The sequence below is a fragment of the Vulpes vulpes genome, chromosome 8, assembly GCF_048418805.1.
Source record: "Vulpes vulpes isolate BD-2025 chromosome 8, VulVul3, whole genome shotgun sequence".
Lineage (NCBI taxonomy): Eukaryota > Metazoa > Chordata > Mammalia > Carnivora > Canidae > Vulpes > Vulpes vulpes.
In genome coordinates this window covers 978,907-996,086 of record NC_132787.1, presented here as the reverse complement: position 1 = coordinate 996,086, position 17,180 = coordinate 978,907, and the positions used below count along the sequence as shown (strand labels likewise).

At 48.1% G+C, this 17,180-nt stretch overlaps 1 protein-coding gene across 1 annotated transcript in view; it reads left to right on the top strand.

Annotated features, from left to right (window-relative positions):
* Nucleotides 1–17,180, top strand: part of COPZ1 (COPI coat complex subunit zeta 1) — a 19,757-nt gene extending 2,577 nt beyond the window's left edge. Inside the window, exons 2-9 of the mRNA XM_025987742.2 lie at nt 7,898–7,966; nt 9,295–9,376; nt 9,996–10,087; nt 12,090–12,145; nt 13,454–13,531; nt 13,686–13,737; nt 14,924–14,962; nt 15,771–17,180. Of these exons, the coding sequence (XP_025843527.1) occupies nt 7,898–7,966; nt 9,295–9,376; nt 9,996–10,087; nt 12,090–12,145; nt 13,454–13,531; nt 13,686–13,737; nt 14,924–14,962; nt 15,771–15,818 (516 nt within the window). The 3' untranslated portion in view covers nt 15,819–17,180. The remainder of the gene's footprint in view (nt 1–7,897; nt 7,967–9,294; nt 9,377–9,995; nt 10,088–12,089; nt 12,146–13,453; nt 13,532–13,685; nt 13,738–14,923; nt 14,963–15,770) is intronic.

Here is a 17,180-nt window from a genome sequence, read left to right as displayed (position 1 = left end):
TAGTTGAAAATCAGGTGATACTTCCTAAATTTTTATTTCTCTTTACATTCACGAATTGGCCCAAGAAATTGAGCCCCATTGGACTCAGAATCACCCTCCTGCATTGGTCCTTTTAAACCTCACCCCCTCCGCTGTTTACCCAGCAGCATCTGATTACTTAAATTCCCATCTTCATTGTGAAAAGTATGAGGAATCCATGGATCTTACCTTAGGTCTCTCCTGAACTAGAGTTTACCGTAATGTGATAATATTTAACAAACCACTCCTCAAACAGGGCAGACACCTTCTAAAGTTCTTGTCGGCTTCCTCCTTTCACATTTGTTTCCAGGTTTCTGGACCTCTGGGGAAATCTCATCAAAGTATATTCTTCTTTCCCCACCTCTGCGAGGCTCACAGCCATAGGATATTGAGAAGGGAAGGGAAATCTAGAGGGGGTCAAGAAGAAACATCTGCCGAAATTTGATCTGATTATGGGGATTTCTAATTACCAGTAGGTGCCCTTCATTTAGGTACTTTACAGTGGGTCACGTTTCTTTCTTGAGTTAGGTAACCTGGCCCTAGGTTTCAAGCAGATTTGTCTGATCTTTTCTCAGGTCCTCTGGTGGTCTCTAAGGAAAGAGACCCTTTCATCGCCTTCTCTTCCCAGTGCTTTATAGGGCTCCCAGCCTGCATCTTTGGACTCGGCTTCCTCTCTCCTGCTGTTTTCTGCTGGTTCTTCCTTTCTTCGCTGTGAATGGAGAGGGATCTCTGCGGGTCACCATTCTCCATTAATAACCAATGAAATCTTAAAGATAATGACTTACCCCTTCCTCCTCTACCTTTTTTTTTTCCTCCAATGAATTACTCTAGCAGTCTAGATCCTTAAATCTTTCCTCAGAGGTTTCATTTTTCCTCATCCTCTCTAGATTCACTTTGAGCGTTTTTCCAGTGTTTTTCAGACCAGACTTAGTTCTACCCTTTCTCTCCCTTTAGTAACATTTTTTTATTCTACAGTGGCCAAATCCCGAATTCTAAGCCTCATTCAAAAATCAGGGCATCCAGAGTGCACAAGAGGGTGCGTATATATGGAGGAGGAAACTATGCGGAATACATCAATGACTTAAAGGTTGATATTGCTCCGTGGCCTTCGCTTCCTGAATCATCTTAATGGGGCTTTTGTTAAATTCCTTTGGCACTAACAGTAGAGGTACTTGGCCTAAATGCCCCCTCCCCCTGCTCTGGGCAAAGGTATCAATTACATTAAGCCCCCAAAGCACTCCCATCTCGTTCCTGGCAGTCCCCTGTGCCCCTCTCCCAGCTGCGTCCTTGCCGGTGCCTGGCCCCTCCATTTCGTTAGAAGAAGCAATCTCCTCGTTCCTGCACTGTGGAGATATATTTCTCAGCGAGGGCGCAAGCAGTGCCAGCACTGCCCCCGGTGAGGTCCCTGGCAGCCATAAAAATTTTTATTGTGATTATGTTGGTGTCGGGGTGTCCATCTGGGTTATTGCACACCTAGTTTAATTGATTGAAGTTTAATTTATTGACACTTCAAATTAAATGATCAGAATAAACTGTGCTGTTACTCTGGCCGGCTTGTTTTAATGGTTGATTGCTGGAAGCAGACCTCGGCTTGAACTAAAACCCCCAAAGAGCAATTGACGCTGCTTCTAACTCTCTCCATGTCTTGCCCTCCAAGAAGACCTCGTTATAGATTTCCGACGTATTTATATATATTTTTTCCCTCTCCTTCACAGTGGTGGGAAAGAGTTGGTCCCTGGCAAGGTATAAATTATATCAGAGGTCTAGGGGAGCTGTCACACGGTCGAGAGAGGAGGAGGGGGTCTCCATGTGAAGAAAGCCAGGTCTTTGAGAAGCCAGGTCTTCCCTGTGAGGCAGAGGATGAATGCAATGATCCCGTTATTTGAGGGAGGCTAGTGGCAGGCTTAGGGTCTTTTTCATCTAGATATCTGCTACTGTTTTTTACTCCACTGACCCGACTTGGTTAGGGTTAGGATACTGACAAGACGACTAGTTACGGAAAGGGGAGGTCGAGAAGCAGATAAAGGGTCGAACAGGAATAAGGAATCTGTGCCTGCCGGTCCTCCTGTGCGGGAGTGATGAGGCGGATGAGCGCAGAGGGCCCGCGGGCCGCTGACCCCGCTGGGCCGGACCTGGGGAACGTGCGCATTAGGAGGTGCCAGGCCTGGCAAAGGCCTTCTCACGTCTGTCTTGCCTGATTCCCCACAGAAGAGGCTCGCTCTCAGGTCACATTATTAGAGGAGTTCTCTTCTCCTTACATTTCCTAGCTTTCGGGGGTTTTCTGGCGTTAGACCACGCCCATCGCTTCAGAAGTCTTTTCTGCCCTGTGACCTAAATCACAGGCTGCAGGTGAAGCGCACGTCTCTCCGGCTGTTTCGTTTTCACACGGGCAAGGCAGATAGTCCCCACCTAGAGCCACAGCTTTGGGTCGCTCTGCCAACTTCCTTCAACTCCGTTTGTTATTTGTGGATGTCTCAGAGGGTGACAGACCGGGGCAGAGGGTAGCAGTGACCCCTCCGAGTGTGACTTGGAATTCTGGGTTGGTAGACGGTAAGGTGAGCACAGAGGCTGTCAGCTCGTTCTCAGACCAGCAGACGGGGCGGGGGCACGGATAGCCTTAGACATGATCGTAACCAGGACTAACCAGGACTCGGCAGAAGTACATCTAGTTCCACTTGATTTTTCCCTTTACCGAATGGTATTTAAATGAGGGCGCTTGGGTTACAGACCTGGGAAGGCAGGAGGTTCCAATGTTGCTGTCAGGCCCCGGGTGCGGGTACTTTGATTTCTGCTTGTTCACCTCCTCTTGCCAGTGCTGCGTTTCTGTAATTCTTTCACCTTCATAGTAGTTGGAGATTTTACTGTGTGGCCCCCGGGGAAAAATCCTGCAGATCGACTTTCTAAAAAAAATTTTTTTAAATCAGTTCTCAGCCTAATGTGGGGCTCACACTCACAACCCTGACACTAAGAGTTGCCTGCTCAACCAGCTGAGCCAGCCAGGCTCCCGGCTTTTTGAATTTTAAGAGAGGACTTGAGATTTTGCATTCCTGGGCAGCCCGGGTGGCCCAGCGGTTTAGCACCGCTGCAGCCCAGGGCGAGATCCTGGAGACCCGGGATCGAGTCCCACGTCGGGCTCCTGGTGCATGGAGCCTGCTTCTCCCTCTGCCTGTGTCTCTGCCTCTCTCTCTCTCTCTCTCCCCCTCTGTCATGAATAAATAAATAAAATATTTAAAAAATTTTGCATTCCTGAAGAGCTTGGGCTTGGTTATCTTTGTCCTTCCTGTCTCATAGCCGCCAAATTTAGTCATTGAAAGGTGCTGACCTTTGCTCCCCCTGCTGGCTGCGTTGGTTTTCTCAGTCATATTCATTAATTTATGAAGGCCACACACATATTTGTTGAAATCATGATTTGGTGCCAGGCAGAGGAAAGGGGGGTGATTTACAAAAGTATCACTCATTTCCCCTTATTTTCCCCTCCCCTCTCCACATGATCTTATTATCCTCACCAAGTATCATATTTAATTCTGAGCTCCATGAAATCATAAAAATTTGTGAATGTATATTTTTCTGGGAACAGGGTGCATAGATTTCACCAGCTTACCCAAGAGGTCTGCTGTAACTTAAGGTATTCACTTTAATTGATCTGGGTCAGGCCTCTCGTTCTCTGATGAAGCAGTGGAGTCCCAAGAAAGGTAGAATTTGAGTTAATGGCGGACCCAGATTATAACAAAGGATTTTAAGTGTTGAGAGACATTTTCTCCTGTAGGTCATGAGTTGTGGGCAGTCGCTGCGCTTTCACGTTTTGTATCTGTGTCAGGTAGGAAGATTCTCTAGGTGTCTCTTCCTGACGTCACTTCTTCCTTCCTAAGACTCGTGTTCGGTTTCCTCTTTATAGCCAGTACCTGGTCTCATGGCATCTGGGTTCCGTTCTCTGGTACCTGTGGCTCCTAGTCTCTCCTGAGTTGTGCTTGAATCCAAGCAAACCTTTGGGTAGTGTGTAAACACTGTGCTTCCTTGTCGAAGCCTTGAGCTAATTCTTTTCGTTTGAAGTCCCTTGGGTCGTGGCTGACAAATTGAAGCCCTCAACCCCAGAGGAGCTTTTCATTTTAAAGAAGTTGGCACAGAATCAGGGAGCAATACCTGCTTAGCTCTGTGGAGCTGGGAGCGGTATCCTGTCTTGGTTTTACGTTATAAATAGGGTCGAGGGAAGAGCATCTTGTTTCTTGTTGTTTAGGACCTATTGCCAAGCCAGGGTATTACTTTTGGCATGGCCATAAAGATTTCTTTATAAGTGGAAAATGAAGAACTTTCTAGGAATCTCAGCCGGATTCTTACTTGTGTCCTTTCAGCCGCTTGGATGGCATCCTCTAACTCCACAGAGGCTTCTTGGTCGTACCCCCCCCCCACCCCACCCCCGTGAATTAAATGATCAGGCTTAGCCCTCAAATATCCTGTCTGCCTGCTGCAATCCCAGGCCCTTCTGGTGGCGTTTCGTGATCTTATCCCAGGGTGCCCTCTTACTGTGTACGTTGTGAACTGACTTAATTCGGTGCTTTTTCAGAACCCATCTCTCCTAGTTTGACTTAGGAGACACACAATTAGAGAGCTTTTATGCAGAGCTGCCTTTTTAAGATTTTTGCTGTTATCCTGAGAAAGCTGCAGGTCATTCGAGGGCCCCCAGGGGGCAGCACTGGGAACGGCGGCCCCGGCTTGTCCCCTCTGCCGGGGGCGGGGGTGCTGGGAGATGATGTTTTCCACCAGGCTTCAGAAAGCCTCCGATTGAGATCAGAGAGGCCTTTGCAGCAGGCTGGTTGCTTGTTCCGTGTTGTTTCAGCTCTCCTGAGGAGCCCGGTCTAGTTCTCTTGATAATAAAAACATACAAGGAAATCTGTGTCTGAGCCGCCCAACCTCCCACAAGCCAGCCTGCCTGCCTGTCGTTCCCAGGCACAATTAGCATTTGAGGTGAAGTTCTGTTATACACTCAGGCTGTGGCTCTCTGAAAGTCAGTGCATCACAGAACTTTGTCTCGAAAGCTTTCTAGCAGCTACACATTGGGGAATGGGAGGGAAGAATAGACCTTTAAGGTCCTTTGAACATGGCCCTAAGCTTGTAGGGTCTTTTTCAGCCATCGGCATTTAATATGTTACAAGGTCGGGCCTAGTCCCTTGTCCGGGAGGCCCATTTCTCAATAGCCAGGAGTTATTTATAAACTTGCCCTTTGCAAAAACTTAAGATGAAATTACATTATCAGTAATGGCTTCTGGGGCCTTTAAACTGGCTGGTTTTATGGTAGGAGAGGAACTCGTGGCCTCCCCACCCCTGAGAGGTGGCGGCCCCCCCGGCGGCAGTCGGGACGTGGCAGGAGAAGGAAAGGAGAAGCTGCTGGCTCCCGCGGTGCACGGTGGAGAACTGGAGCAGCTTCTCCACTCAGGGCTGAGTTCTCGGCTGTGTTTCGTGTGCTTACTCCTTTGAAGTTTGAAATGATCAGCCTTTTCTCCAGCGCCTCTGCCCTCCTGAGAGCGCTGGTAGGCTGGGTCTGGTCTTCCCCTGCCTGCCTTTGCCCGTCTTTCATCCTTCCCACAGAGATCCAGTTCCTATTTTGGGGTTAGCCCAGGGATCTGTTTCTGCCTTTGCCAGCAGTTGTAGGCACTCGTACCCCATTGGCTAAGAGAGTCTTTCTTTTCTTTGGGATCCATCCCATTCTTTCGAGGGATGCCAGAGTCTGTGGCTGCAGGAACCAGTCACCGATGCCAGATCAGTGCCCAGCGTAAACCTTTAGGAAGCTCTCCAGTGTTCCTGTGAATGTGGAGAGAGGAACAGAGCCAAGGATTTCCAGGGAAGAGGTTGTAGGGAAAATGATCTCTTGTGAATTTCCTTCCCTGTGGGCTTCTTTTCCTCTTATTAAGGACACTCGTTCCCATTGGTGTCTCCCTTTTTGATGAATTGAGGATCCAGTTGCTATAGAATCGAGCCTGCTTTATGGGAAGAGCTTTCTGTGGGGTTCAAGAGTTAGGAAAGCTCCTCTACTTGTGACCTTTTAGATGATCCTCTGGGGGACTGCCCTCTGCCAGACGCAGAGTTCCTTAGTCAGACAGTGTATTTATTCCAGCGGGTAATGTGTATAGGTGGGCGTCTCTGAGGAGTGTTTATCAGAGGAGAGAGAAATTGGTAGTAATGTCACCCAAGATGGCCACAGCAGAGTGTCTCCCTGTATCTGGAAGTCTCCTTATAAGAGGGTCCCCTAGATGCTTACTGCTTCAGGAAGTTTTTCTTTATTCTCAAACTTCATTAATTCTCTTAATCATTCAGCAGGTACTGAGAGTTTAGTGTATGTCACACATTGTTCAGGACACTTGGAATAAATCAATGAGCAAAACACAAAAATTGCTATTCTCAAGAATTCCAAGTGGGGAAAGCACGCATTCTTCATCACCCTGTTGTCAAAAGACTGGGTTCCCTTTACTCTCATTCTTAACTCCCCGAGGTACGGTTGATTCTTTTCGTGGAACCATAAACCTCCTGGAGCCTCATGGGACAGTTTACCTTTGTAGAGGTTGCAGTTTCAGGATCCTTGGCAATAATTCTTCCATCTTCACTCTTGGGTCTTTGTTAAACACATGCTTGGAGGTTATATTTAGCCCCTGTGAGGACTGCGGGTTTCCTAAGTAAGGCCAGGAAAGGGAGGCAGCAAAGCAACAGCCCTGTCTCATAGCACAGGGGAGGGATAGCAATGGTAAGTAATGTTGATTAGAAATTCAAGGAATGTGAGGGGCACCACCTGGCTCAGTTGGCAGAGCATGCGACTCTTGATGTTGGGGTTGTGAGTACACTGGGCGTGGAGCCTGCTTAAAAAAAAATTTTAAAAAGAAAGAATGAAAGAAAGAAATTCGAGGAATGTGAGCCTGCAGACCCTTCATACACATCACACTGCCTCCCTTTCCTTCCTCTTCCTCTTCTGTTAGCCGGTTCCCTAGAAGTTGCAGGAGTAGAGGAGCTTTTGCAAAGTGCTATGTTTTGCATTTGTTTGAGTGTAACCATTAAGGCTGAGGCTGCAGTTCCTTCATGAGAGCTATTATCCTCAAAATTTGATTTTTGGTAGTAAAAGAACACTCCCCTCTTGCTCATTATATCCAGGCTCCAGGCTTCGTAGATCCTTTTCTTACTACTTAATTCCTCCAAAATTCAGATTGGTTTTTGTCTTGGCAGGTTAAGTGGTAGTGGTTGGGGGTGTACTAGAGGACTTGGGATCATAGGGGAAGTCTTGGAAGATGGATGTCTCACTGGGCTGCATTCAGAACTGGTGTGTTTGTGTGTATGGGTGTGTGTGCACGCATGCGTGCTCGTTTCCCTCTGCTCGGTGTGTGGGTGGTGTAGGGAAGGCTTGCTTTATGCCTCTGCATTGCTACTGCATTGGGACTGCAGAAACTTCAAGTACACTAGGGCATTCAACCCTATTTTCAGATAGCCTCGTGCGGTGCCTACTAATTAATCTGGTCGCATTCCATACCTACCTGCACATGGGAGACCAGGGAGAGAGGGTAATTTGGAAAATAACTGTAGCATAATACTTGAAAATAAGAGCATGACCTACCTTTATTAAACCCTCTGTGAGTCTGGCTCAGAGAAACTGTTTCTCTGATGCTGCTTGCTTTAGAGTCCTTTGTTGAAAGCCCCCCCCCCCCCCCATTCAGTTCATTCACCACTTGATCGTTCTCCGTGGGGATTGTCTAATTGTAACCATTCGGGATAGGGGATAGGGGACATACTACGGAGGCACCTCTGTATCCCCTTGCAGCCCCACTGGGACTAGGGGAAGATACGTGGTTTGCCAGGGGTGGCAGGAGCCTTCAGGACTGAAGGTATGTTCATATCTCTTCAGGAACCCTCCCTGTATACTGTCAAAGCCATCCTGATTCTGGACAATGATGGAGATCGACTTTTTGCCAAGGTGAGATTCCCTTTGAAATTCATTTAGGAGCAAGACAAAGACTTATTTTGAAATTTGGATTTGGGATTGCCCCTGTTTCATAGTCCTTGATGCTATAATTCTGAGAATTATTCTTTCTTGTGCCTACTCCAGATAAAACCGTTTCTGTGTCTTGGTTGCCCTGCTTCCATACTTGCCTCCCACAGATTCTGACCTCCTTTGTTGTACCAGAGCAGGGAAAAGCTTGGGAACCTTGGTTTCTGAACAATACAGTGTTTGGGTGTGAGAAGCAGGTTGCCCAGGCCCGTCACTCCTGTCCCCTCTCCTCCTGCTTTGTCACCCTGCCTGGGTTTTTCCAGGAATTCTCCTGGCAGTTCCAGAGTTCCAGCCCTAGGTCTGCAGTCACCACCAGGCTTGTTACCTCCTGACGTTCCCAGTGTGATGTTTCTAACTTTGGATCTATTGAAAGAGAGGAGGAAGGACACCCCTCTCCTCTCCCTCCATATTCTCCCCCTCCTGTGGAAATTTTTTCTGTCCCTGGTGTATTCACTCCGGGCGAGCACAGCATAAATCAATCAGCAGGTAGAGATTAGTTTAGAATTCACCAGCTGTTCCTCCCTGTAATTGGATGTAACTATGCAGGACACCTTTTGAAACAGTTATCCAGTTACTAAATGCCAGACCTGTCATAGGTCTTCAGCTGACTGCGACGGATTAGCCCCTAAAGAGCAGAGCGATTTAGCAGCCTGTATCTCTACCCCTTGCCAGCCAGGGAGAGCTTGGGAGTGGGCTCAACAATGTGCTCGACTGTCTCCTGCTTCTTTCAGTTTGCAGAAAAGAGAGCTGAGATCTGCGAGAGATTGAGTCGGGTTTGCCTTTCTTTAGAGGAGCTTCTTGCAGCCTTTCCCCATTCCCATTCCTCAGCTTCATAGTGTGAGTGAGGGTCTAAAAGGCGTGTTCTGTGCCCTAGTGCCTTTTGTGTTCCCTACTCCCTGCCATGGGGTAGCCCCTAGGAAGCACTGGATGAGAGTGGCCTCAGGCTTGCTCTCCCAGAATGCAGACAGGGGTAGAGCTTCATCACAGGCCTCCGTCCTTAGGGTCTTAGGGATGTGAGGTGGGCATGCTTATGGCAGGGTCTTTACGAGAGTTTTGTTTTTGTTTTTGTTTTTGTTTATATTCAGTTACTCACTGACCATTCCCTACCTCCGTAGTTCTTCCTTCGTGCCAGTATTTTTCCCTCACCCCATGCCTTAAAGGCGAGAAATCCAAGATCCAGGGCAAAACACAGTCACTAATCATTCTGGGCTCCCAGCTCTAATGACCCAACCCATCTCCTTTCCCTCGACCAGTACTATGACGACACCTACCCCAGTGTCAAGGAGCAAAAGGCCTTTGAGAAGAACATTTTCAACAAGACCCATCGGACTGACAGTAGGTCATTTTCCTTTCGCTGCTCCCTGTGCTGGGGGAACCATAGTGGGCAGGGGGTGGCAGCAGGACTGCAGAGAAAGGATAAAATGACTGCCTCCTTTTTCTCTTTTTTCCTCCTCCCCTCATATAATAAACTCTTCAGAATGTAATGGGGAGGTGAGTGTACCTCACGCGGGAATACCGTGCTGGAAGGTTGGCTGTTAGCTACCTGTCTAGTCCCTGGATTTATGAGCCTCACTTGACAAATTTAACTGCAGCTCTGCTTATTGTACCGCATCCATTAGGGCAGGTAAATGGAAGTCTGTAAAGGTGACCGCTCTGCATTTTCACCTCCGAAGGATCGACTAGTATCCTGTCTCCTATACAAGGAGGGAAATAAGGGTAGTTGTTGGGGAGGTGGTTAGGAGAAGATACATTTTGATTCCCCCAAGTTTGTACTTCCCTTCTTGTGCTACCACTCAGAAGGAAGGAGCAGGCGAACTTTGGTCTTTGGGGGCTGTTAGGACTTACCTTACTTAAGCCCAAAGAGCTGGGTACCAGGGGTTCGTGGCAACTCCTGTCTTACTTCCTGATCTCAGGCCATCCACTATTTCCACCTTCCCTTTCTCCCCCTCCCCAGGTGAAATCGCCCTCTTGGAAGGCCTGACGGTGGTGTACAAGAGCAGTATCGATCTCTATTTCTATGTGATTGGCAGCTCCTACGAAAATGAGGTGAGAATCCCACTCCTCTTCGCTCTCTCTGATCCCACTTCCTAAACCAAAGGCAGGACATAGTCATTGGGTCTGGACCCCAGGAGTGCCACGTCCCTCTGGGGTAAAGAAGTTGTCAGAGATCACTGTTGACCTCACAGATGTGGTCTAGCAAATCAGCCTAGAGTGGACGTTTCCCCCAATTGCTTGCTCGTTCTTTTCTTTTCTTTTCTTTTCTTTTCTTTTCTTTTCTTTTCTTTTCTTTTCTTTCTTTTCTTTTCTTTTCTTTCTTTTCTTTTTTCTTTTCTTTTCTTTTCTTTTTTCTTTTCTTTTCTTTTCTTTTCTTTCCCTTCCCTTCCCTTCCTTTCTTTTTTTTCTTTCTTTCTTTCTTTCTTTCTTTCTTTCTTTCTTTCTTCTTTCCTTTCTTTCTCTCTTTCTTTCAGTTTTGTTATTTAAGTAATGTCTACACCCAGTGGGGGGCTAATATGAGGTTTTTAAAAAGATTTTATTTATTGAGAGAGAGAGAAAGCGAGCGCAAGTGGTGGGGGTGTGGGGGGCAGAGGCAGAGAGAGAGGGAGAAAGAATCTCCAGTAGACTCTGTGCTGAGCACTGAGCCTAATACCGGGCTTGATCTCATGACCCTGAGATCATGACCTGAGCCAAAATTGAGAATTGGACACTTAACTGACTGAACCACCCAGGCATCCATAAAAGATGGATTTCTGAGGTGTGGTCAAGGATGGAGGGATGCTTCCTCCTGCTACATAGGGTGCACACCTAACTGAGTTTGGATGAGTTAGACAATATTTGAGGTCATGTTGAATGAAGCCATACATCCTGAATGGATCAAATTGAGAAGACTGTGGGTACAGTCCTAACCTGCTGCCTGTGCACAGGAAAGGCTACTTACCTCAGGTGCAACGTCTGCAGGAGTAGATAAGTAGAAATAAGCCCCCACATAATTTGAAGCAAAAGTTAAAGTTTGAGAGAACCAACTCTTTTGACGCTCTTACTACTTTAAGTGCTTTGTTACTTCTATCTTATGGCACTTCTGGGTTATGGGCATTTGTGCCCTTTCTTTTTTGTTTTTAAGATTTTATTTGGGACACCTGGGTGGCTCAGTGGTTGAGCACCTGCCTTCAGCTCGGGGCGTGATCCCGGGGTCCCAGGATCATCCCACATCAGGCTCCCTGCGTGGAGCCTGCTTCTCCCTCTGCCTGTGTCTCTGCCTCTCTCTCTGTCATGAATAAATAAATATTTTTTTTAAAAAAGAGTTACTAGGGTGGGTCAAATTGGGGTTAATATATTTAAAAATTGTTATTTGTTTATTCGTAAGAGATACAGAGAGAGAGAGGCAGAGACTTAGGCAGAGGGAGAAGCAGGCTCCATGCGGGGAGCCTGATGCGGGACCCGATCCCTGGATACCGGGGTCATGCCTTGAGCCAAAGGCAGACGCTCCACCGCTGAGCCACCCAGGCTGCCCTGTGCCCTTGTTTTATAGATGAGGCAACCAAGCCATGAGGAATGTAATGAAATTCCGTGCATATGGCCACTGTTGAACTACAGAAGTGGCAGTTTCATATGGTTCAACCTAATAACTTTCCCGGGGTCACACATTTAGAAATGGCTCAGCTGGGATTTAAGCCCAGATCTATCTTACTCCAAAAGGCCATGCTCCTTCCACTGACTCTGAGCTGAGCTATTGTTTGGTCAATGACTTCTTTACCTAAGATACTGGGTGACACATATAGAGTTGGTAAAGACGTGTTAGGGACTATGATAGGAAAGTTTGAACAGTCTGGCCAAAGACAGACCTCAAATTGTGGGATCGTATAGCAGAATTTATTTCTGTGAGAACTCACAGGTCCTCTTCTGTTTTGCTCTGTCTTCACCTTATGCTTTTGGTCCTTTGTGAAAGAAAGCCTCTGTCTTTTGACGCTTAATGAATTAGTGAGTTTTGTGTTCAGGTAGCAGTTTTCAGGGCCTTGAACCTTATCCTTCTGCTTCTTCTGTCTCCCAACAGCTGATGCTCATGGCTGTTCTGAATTGCCTCTTTGACTCATTGAGCCAGATGCTGAGGTGAGCAGGCCATTCTTGACATCTGTTGGGGAGAGAAAGTCATATTCATCAGGCCCAGGGATTTGGGGGGGAATTAGCAGAGGCTCCCGGGAATTGATTTACCTTGAGAAGTGAGGCTTATTATTTCAGAGTAATTCGCACTGATGGGGAGGACTGGATGGAAAGTATGTCCCTCCTGTGGGATAATTCTCCTAAGAACGGGGACGGGGAGGAGCAATGTCTGTCTACTCTCATGTTACCCAGTGGCTCTGTCAGAGTCCTGAGCACCCTTATGGTGCTTTCCTAGACCTCATTAGAGGGTAGGGAAAGGGCAAGCATAGAGGAATGTCCCAGATGTAACATCAGTACCCTGGGAAAGGAGGCAGCGCTCCCACTTTTTAACTTTAGCCCTTAGATTTTCCCTTCTTTAAAACAGGAAGAATATGCCATTTACCTTCCCCTCCCTTTCCACCTCCCCAGCAGCCCTGTTCCCCATGTAGATGGGCAACAGAGGAGATATAAGATACTTTTCCTGAAAACATCCAGGGCTCTGAACTTCATTCCCCCAGCAGCTCCCAAGTGAACCCAGTACAGACAGCCATCCGCCATCCGGAGCAGAACAGCAGGCGCTCTCAGCCCCACAAAATCAGCAGGGCGAATGGCTCAGATTTCCTCAGGAAGGGGATGATTTATTTCTTAGCCAGGTGAATGAATAGACTTCATTTCAGTGATCTAGTGAAAGAGTCAGACTGACGGATGTGACTGGCCACATGCACAACCACCGGATCTAAGGCTGGTGGACGAGGGCCCGACTGTTCCCAGCCCCCTAGTTGGGCTTCTTTTCAAGGCCTGAGAGGAGCTGGTGAGGGAGGAGGAGGCGGGGGGAGTGGAGCGAGGCTTAGAAGGGTTGTCAGAGCTGAAGTACAAATAGACTTTGCACTCAACTCCTCTCCACCCTCCCGCCACCTCCAGATTGAGTTTAGCTGTTTATTTCCTTTTTTCCACCCAGTGATGTCAGTGTTTACGAGCAGTGTCACTAGCAGCATCGCGGTAGGTAGGGAAGAAACTAGCTGGATAATCAACCCTTGAATAGTCAGAAATTGCCTATATTCTTTGAATCTCTTTCCTGACATTCCTGATCCTTACTTATTAGCAACTAAGAGTAAGAAGAGGTTTAGAGTGGATAAGCCAAAAAGTTCTTATTTACTTTTTAGTCTGTGTGGTTGGTGGAGACATTTTATAGGTCTAGTTTTGGATCTCCAACTCAACAATGTCCTAGGGTTCCTTTTACACACAAGCTGGTTTTTCTCTCTTCTCTTGGGGACTCAGGAAAAATGTAGAAAAGCGAGCTCTGCTGGAGAACATGGAGGGGCTCTTCTTGGCCGTGGATGAAATTGTAGATGGAGGGTGAGTTTTCTGACCTGCCTTGGATCTAGGGTGAGGGGATGGAGTAATTGCCTCTGTCCTAAGGCGAGTGGCCTGAGTGACCAGAGTTTCCCTACAGTGAATGAGTTTGTCTTATAGGACAGAGTGAATGATGGTCTCTTCTTTATCTTCTTAGGGTGATCCTAGAGAGTGATCCCCAGCAAGTGGTACACCGGGTGGCATTAAGGGTAAGCAGGAGTGTGCTCCCCTTCTTCCCCCATCTACTCACCCTCCAGGGCCGACCTGCTAAATGCCTACGAAGGTTAGGGCTTATAGAATCCATATGGCCTCCTCCTTCCCATTCAAATTCTCATGGTCTCAAAGAGAGGAAGCAGAAGCTGCATACTTTTGCCCCTTTACCTGATACCTAGCGTCCCTTACAGTCTTTGCACAGAGGGTCATTTAATACATCCTTAAGTGACTCAATGATGAATAAAAGAAACTTTGATATTAATGCGTCTGGAATTATAAAGGAGCTTGAGGTTGACTTCTACTCCCTTTAGGGACGGATCCCAGTCAGGTGAGGCAGAGGAGTGTCTTCCTTGTCTTAAACTCTTACGTGAGGACAGCACCTCTCTCTCAGGAAGCATTTATTTGCCAGAACCTCAGTCCTCTCCTGGTAGTAGTAATCTCCAAAAGGGGCCTCTGAGTTAACCACAGACGTCTCCAAGTCCACTGGGGAGATAATGGTGGGTATAGGGAGAGCCCACCAGTAAATTTTGGGGTGCAGAGGTGTTTGAGCAAAGCAAATCTCCCCATTCATGGAATGTCCCAGCTCTGACCTCCACAGAGTGAAGGCTGACAGTGCCGGGTAATGGGAAATCTTCTCCCTTAACTGCCGTGGGCTCCATTTGCATAGTTTAATCTTCTCCTCTAACATATGTCTCTATGTGGCAAGAGAGAGGGTCCCCCCCACTCCCGCCTTCCCCTTCTCAGGCTGCTGTTGCAGCAGTTTATTTCTTCAAATTAACATGCTGTCGTTACCCATCAGGCCTTGCGGGATCCATTAAATTACCCCTGGCTCCCCCTCATCCTTTCCCTGGTGATATTGATATTCAGGGAAGGTCTTCTCTGACTAGGGAATCAGGTCCCCCACCCCCAAGTTGAGGATCAGATAACCTGCTGATTACTTGGAATGGAATAAATCTTTTAAGAAGTCCTCCTGCCTTAGAGGATGGATGAAATGACCCTTTCCTGCTCACAGTCCCTCTGGCCAAGAAAACTGTGGCTCTCCTACCTAGAAGGGACTCAGAAGTCGGGCATCTGCCTCCTGCTACAGTTGAAAGGACCACCTTTTCCTTCTCCACTACTGACTCCGGTCAGGTCTTACTCCAGCTTTCTCCCGTGCTAAATGTTTGTCTCTCTGTGCCGTAGGGTGAAGATGTCCCCCTCACGGAGCAGACCGTGTCTCAGGTAGGACTTTCTCCTTTCTTCCTCTCCAGGATGGATGGGGCCACTAAAGAGGCTGGAGTAGCATTCCATCCCAGCCCAAGTCTGAATGAGTCTAGAGACTGAAGACCCATCTTTCTTGGCTCCCTCGTATTCCAGAGGACTGGGCCTTATCCAGCCAACACGCCCTGCCCACCAACTCCTGTCCCACTTTGCTGTGAGCAGTGGCTGTCAGCCTTGCTCTGTACCCTTCAAACCCTCCCTGCCTGATGCCTCATTCAGTGATTTATTCCCCAGCAGAGGCTTGCCTTAAACAGATGGTCTGTGTGCGTGCGCGTGCACACACACACACACACACTCTCTCTCTCTCTCTCTTTTCTTATTATTCAAATGAGGCTAAGCTGGAAATGCATATCCTAGAATAAGCAGGTTTGCAGATCCATCCTGCTCCTTAATGGATAGATTGCCTACCTGATGCGGGAGGCAAGGGAGGGATTCTGTTTTCTATTTGGAATTCTCACCAAGAAGTCCATCTGGATGTGGTAACCCCTCCTTTCCAACATATGTCCAGTAACCCCCAGTTTTTTTCTTTCCTCCCAGGTATACCTCTTCTCTCTTCATCCCCCCAGTGGATTTGAATTTTTTTGGAATTTCCCAAACTGACAACCCTCTAGGGCCTTAGAGAGCTTCTTCCCATCCCTCTACCCTTGGGGATTTTGTATTTGCCATTCTCCTCTAAGGACAGGGAAGGCAAGTGAGGGGAAGGAGAGCCCCGGTCTCGGACCTTGCCCTGCCCCAGGCAAGCCCCTCACTGCCGCCCTTGTCCCTGCAGGTGCTGCAGTCAGCCAAAGAACAGATCAAGTGGTCACTCCTTCGGTGAAGACCTCACTGTTCCTGGCTCCTCACCCCCTCAAAAAATCCACATGTCTGCTGTGACTTCTCATCCAGTCCCCCAACTGATGCTCTCAGGGTCATCTCGGGGATCACAAGGGATCCTTAAATCTCCATTCTGTCTGTGATTGCTCCCCAAACCCCCACGTATACTTCCTCTTCTGTCTCACTGTTTTTGCAGTCTGGGAGTAAAGCTCCCAGCAGATTCAAGCGTAGGGTAAGGGAAGCACCCTTTTCCTTTTTACACCAGATTTTGCTCTCATGCTCTCCTACCCCCCATATTTTCTTCTCAACTCCTGTGCCCTTTGCTGCAGTTACACTTGAGATCAAAGCAGGAGAAAGAATGTGCTGAGTGTTTTCCTCCCTTTGCCTTTACTGGGCCTTTTTCCCAACAGCCCATATGTTAGCAAGGGGAGGGGGAGAGAGAATTCTTTTCTATAGGATGAGTGGGGGTGGCATATCCCGGCTCAGCCACAGCCCCACTTAGTGGCCTCAGCATTTCCTCCCTTTCCTTCTTACTGCCCTGTCCTCCAGCCTTGGAAAAAAAAAAAAAAAGATTGCCGGTTTTCTCATGGGCAGGGGACAGAGTGGAAGACGCAGGGATTTACATTTTATTGGATAGGGCTTACAGAATTCTGTATTTCAGTCGCAGCTGCATTCTTTACCCTGATCCTGGCTCATAGCTTCAGAGCCACTGTGGTTTGTGAGTGTTCACTGCGGCGTCTGTCCCCTGGCCCACTCCCTCGACTCTCCAGCGTCACGACCTGTGGGATCGACCCGTGGGATCCCGGCCTGGCTCGTCCTTACTGTGCCCTGGAGCAAAGCCAGTCCCCCGACCTAAAACTCCATTTTAGTCTTGGGAAGGAGGGTTTTTGCTCAGAACTGGGGTGGGGGACGGATTTATGACTGGGCCTCTGGCCTCTGGGCTCTGGCCCCCGGCTTCCCCACATGCACTTCCCCTGCCTCGGGTCTTCCTCCTCTGTGCCTCAGCCGTACATCCAGGCAGTAGGTCTGGGCTCTTTCCCTCCCTAGGCCACTGAGAGAGGTGCCTTCAGAAAACCTTTGGGATTTGGATTTCCCCAGGAAGATGGAGGCTGGAACACCCACTCTTGGGTCTAATCTTTCCCCTTGACCCAAACCTTCCCACAAAAATGTCTCAGAAAAACCCTCCTGAGACTTCAGCCTTCCGTCCCACCCTCTACCTGCCAGTTCTCCAAGACTGAAGTGGGCGAGTAACGGGGCTTATTTGGGGGGGCGTGTTTGGGTCAGAGAGGTCTGGAGTCGGCAGATAGTAGCCACCTTCACATCCTGCTGTGTGCAGAGAGGAATAAAACCGATTTCTTCTTCCAAA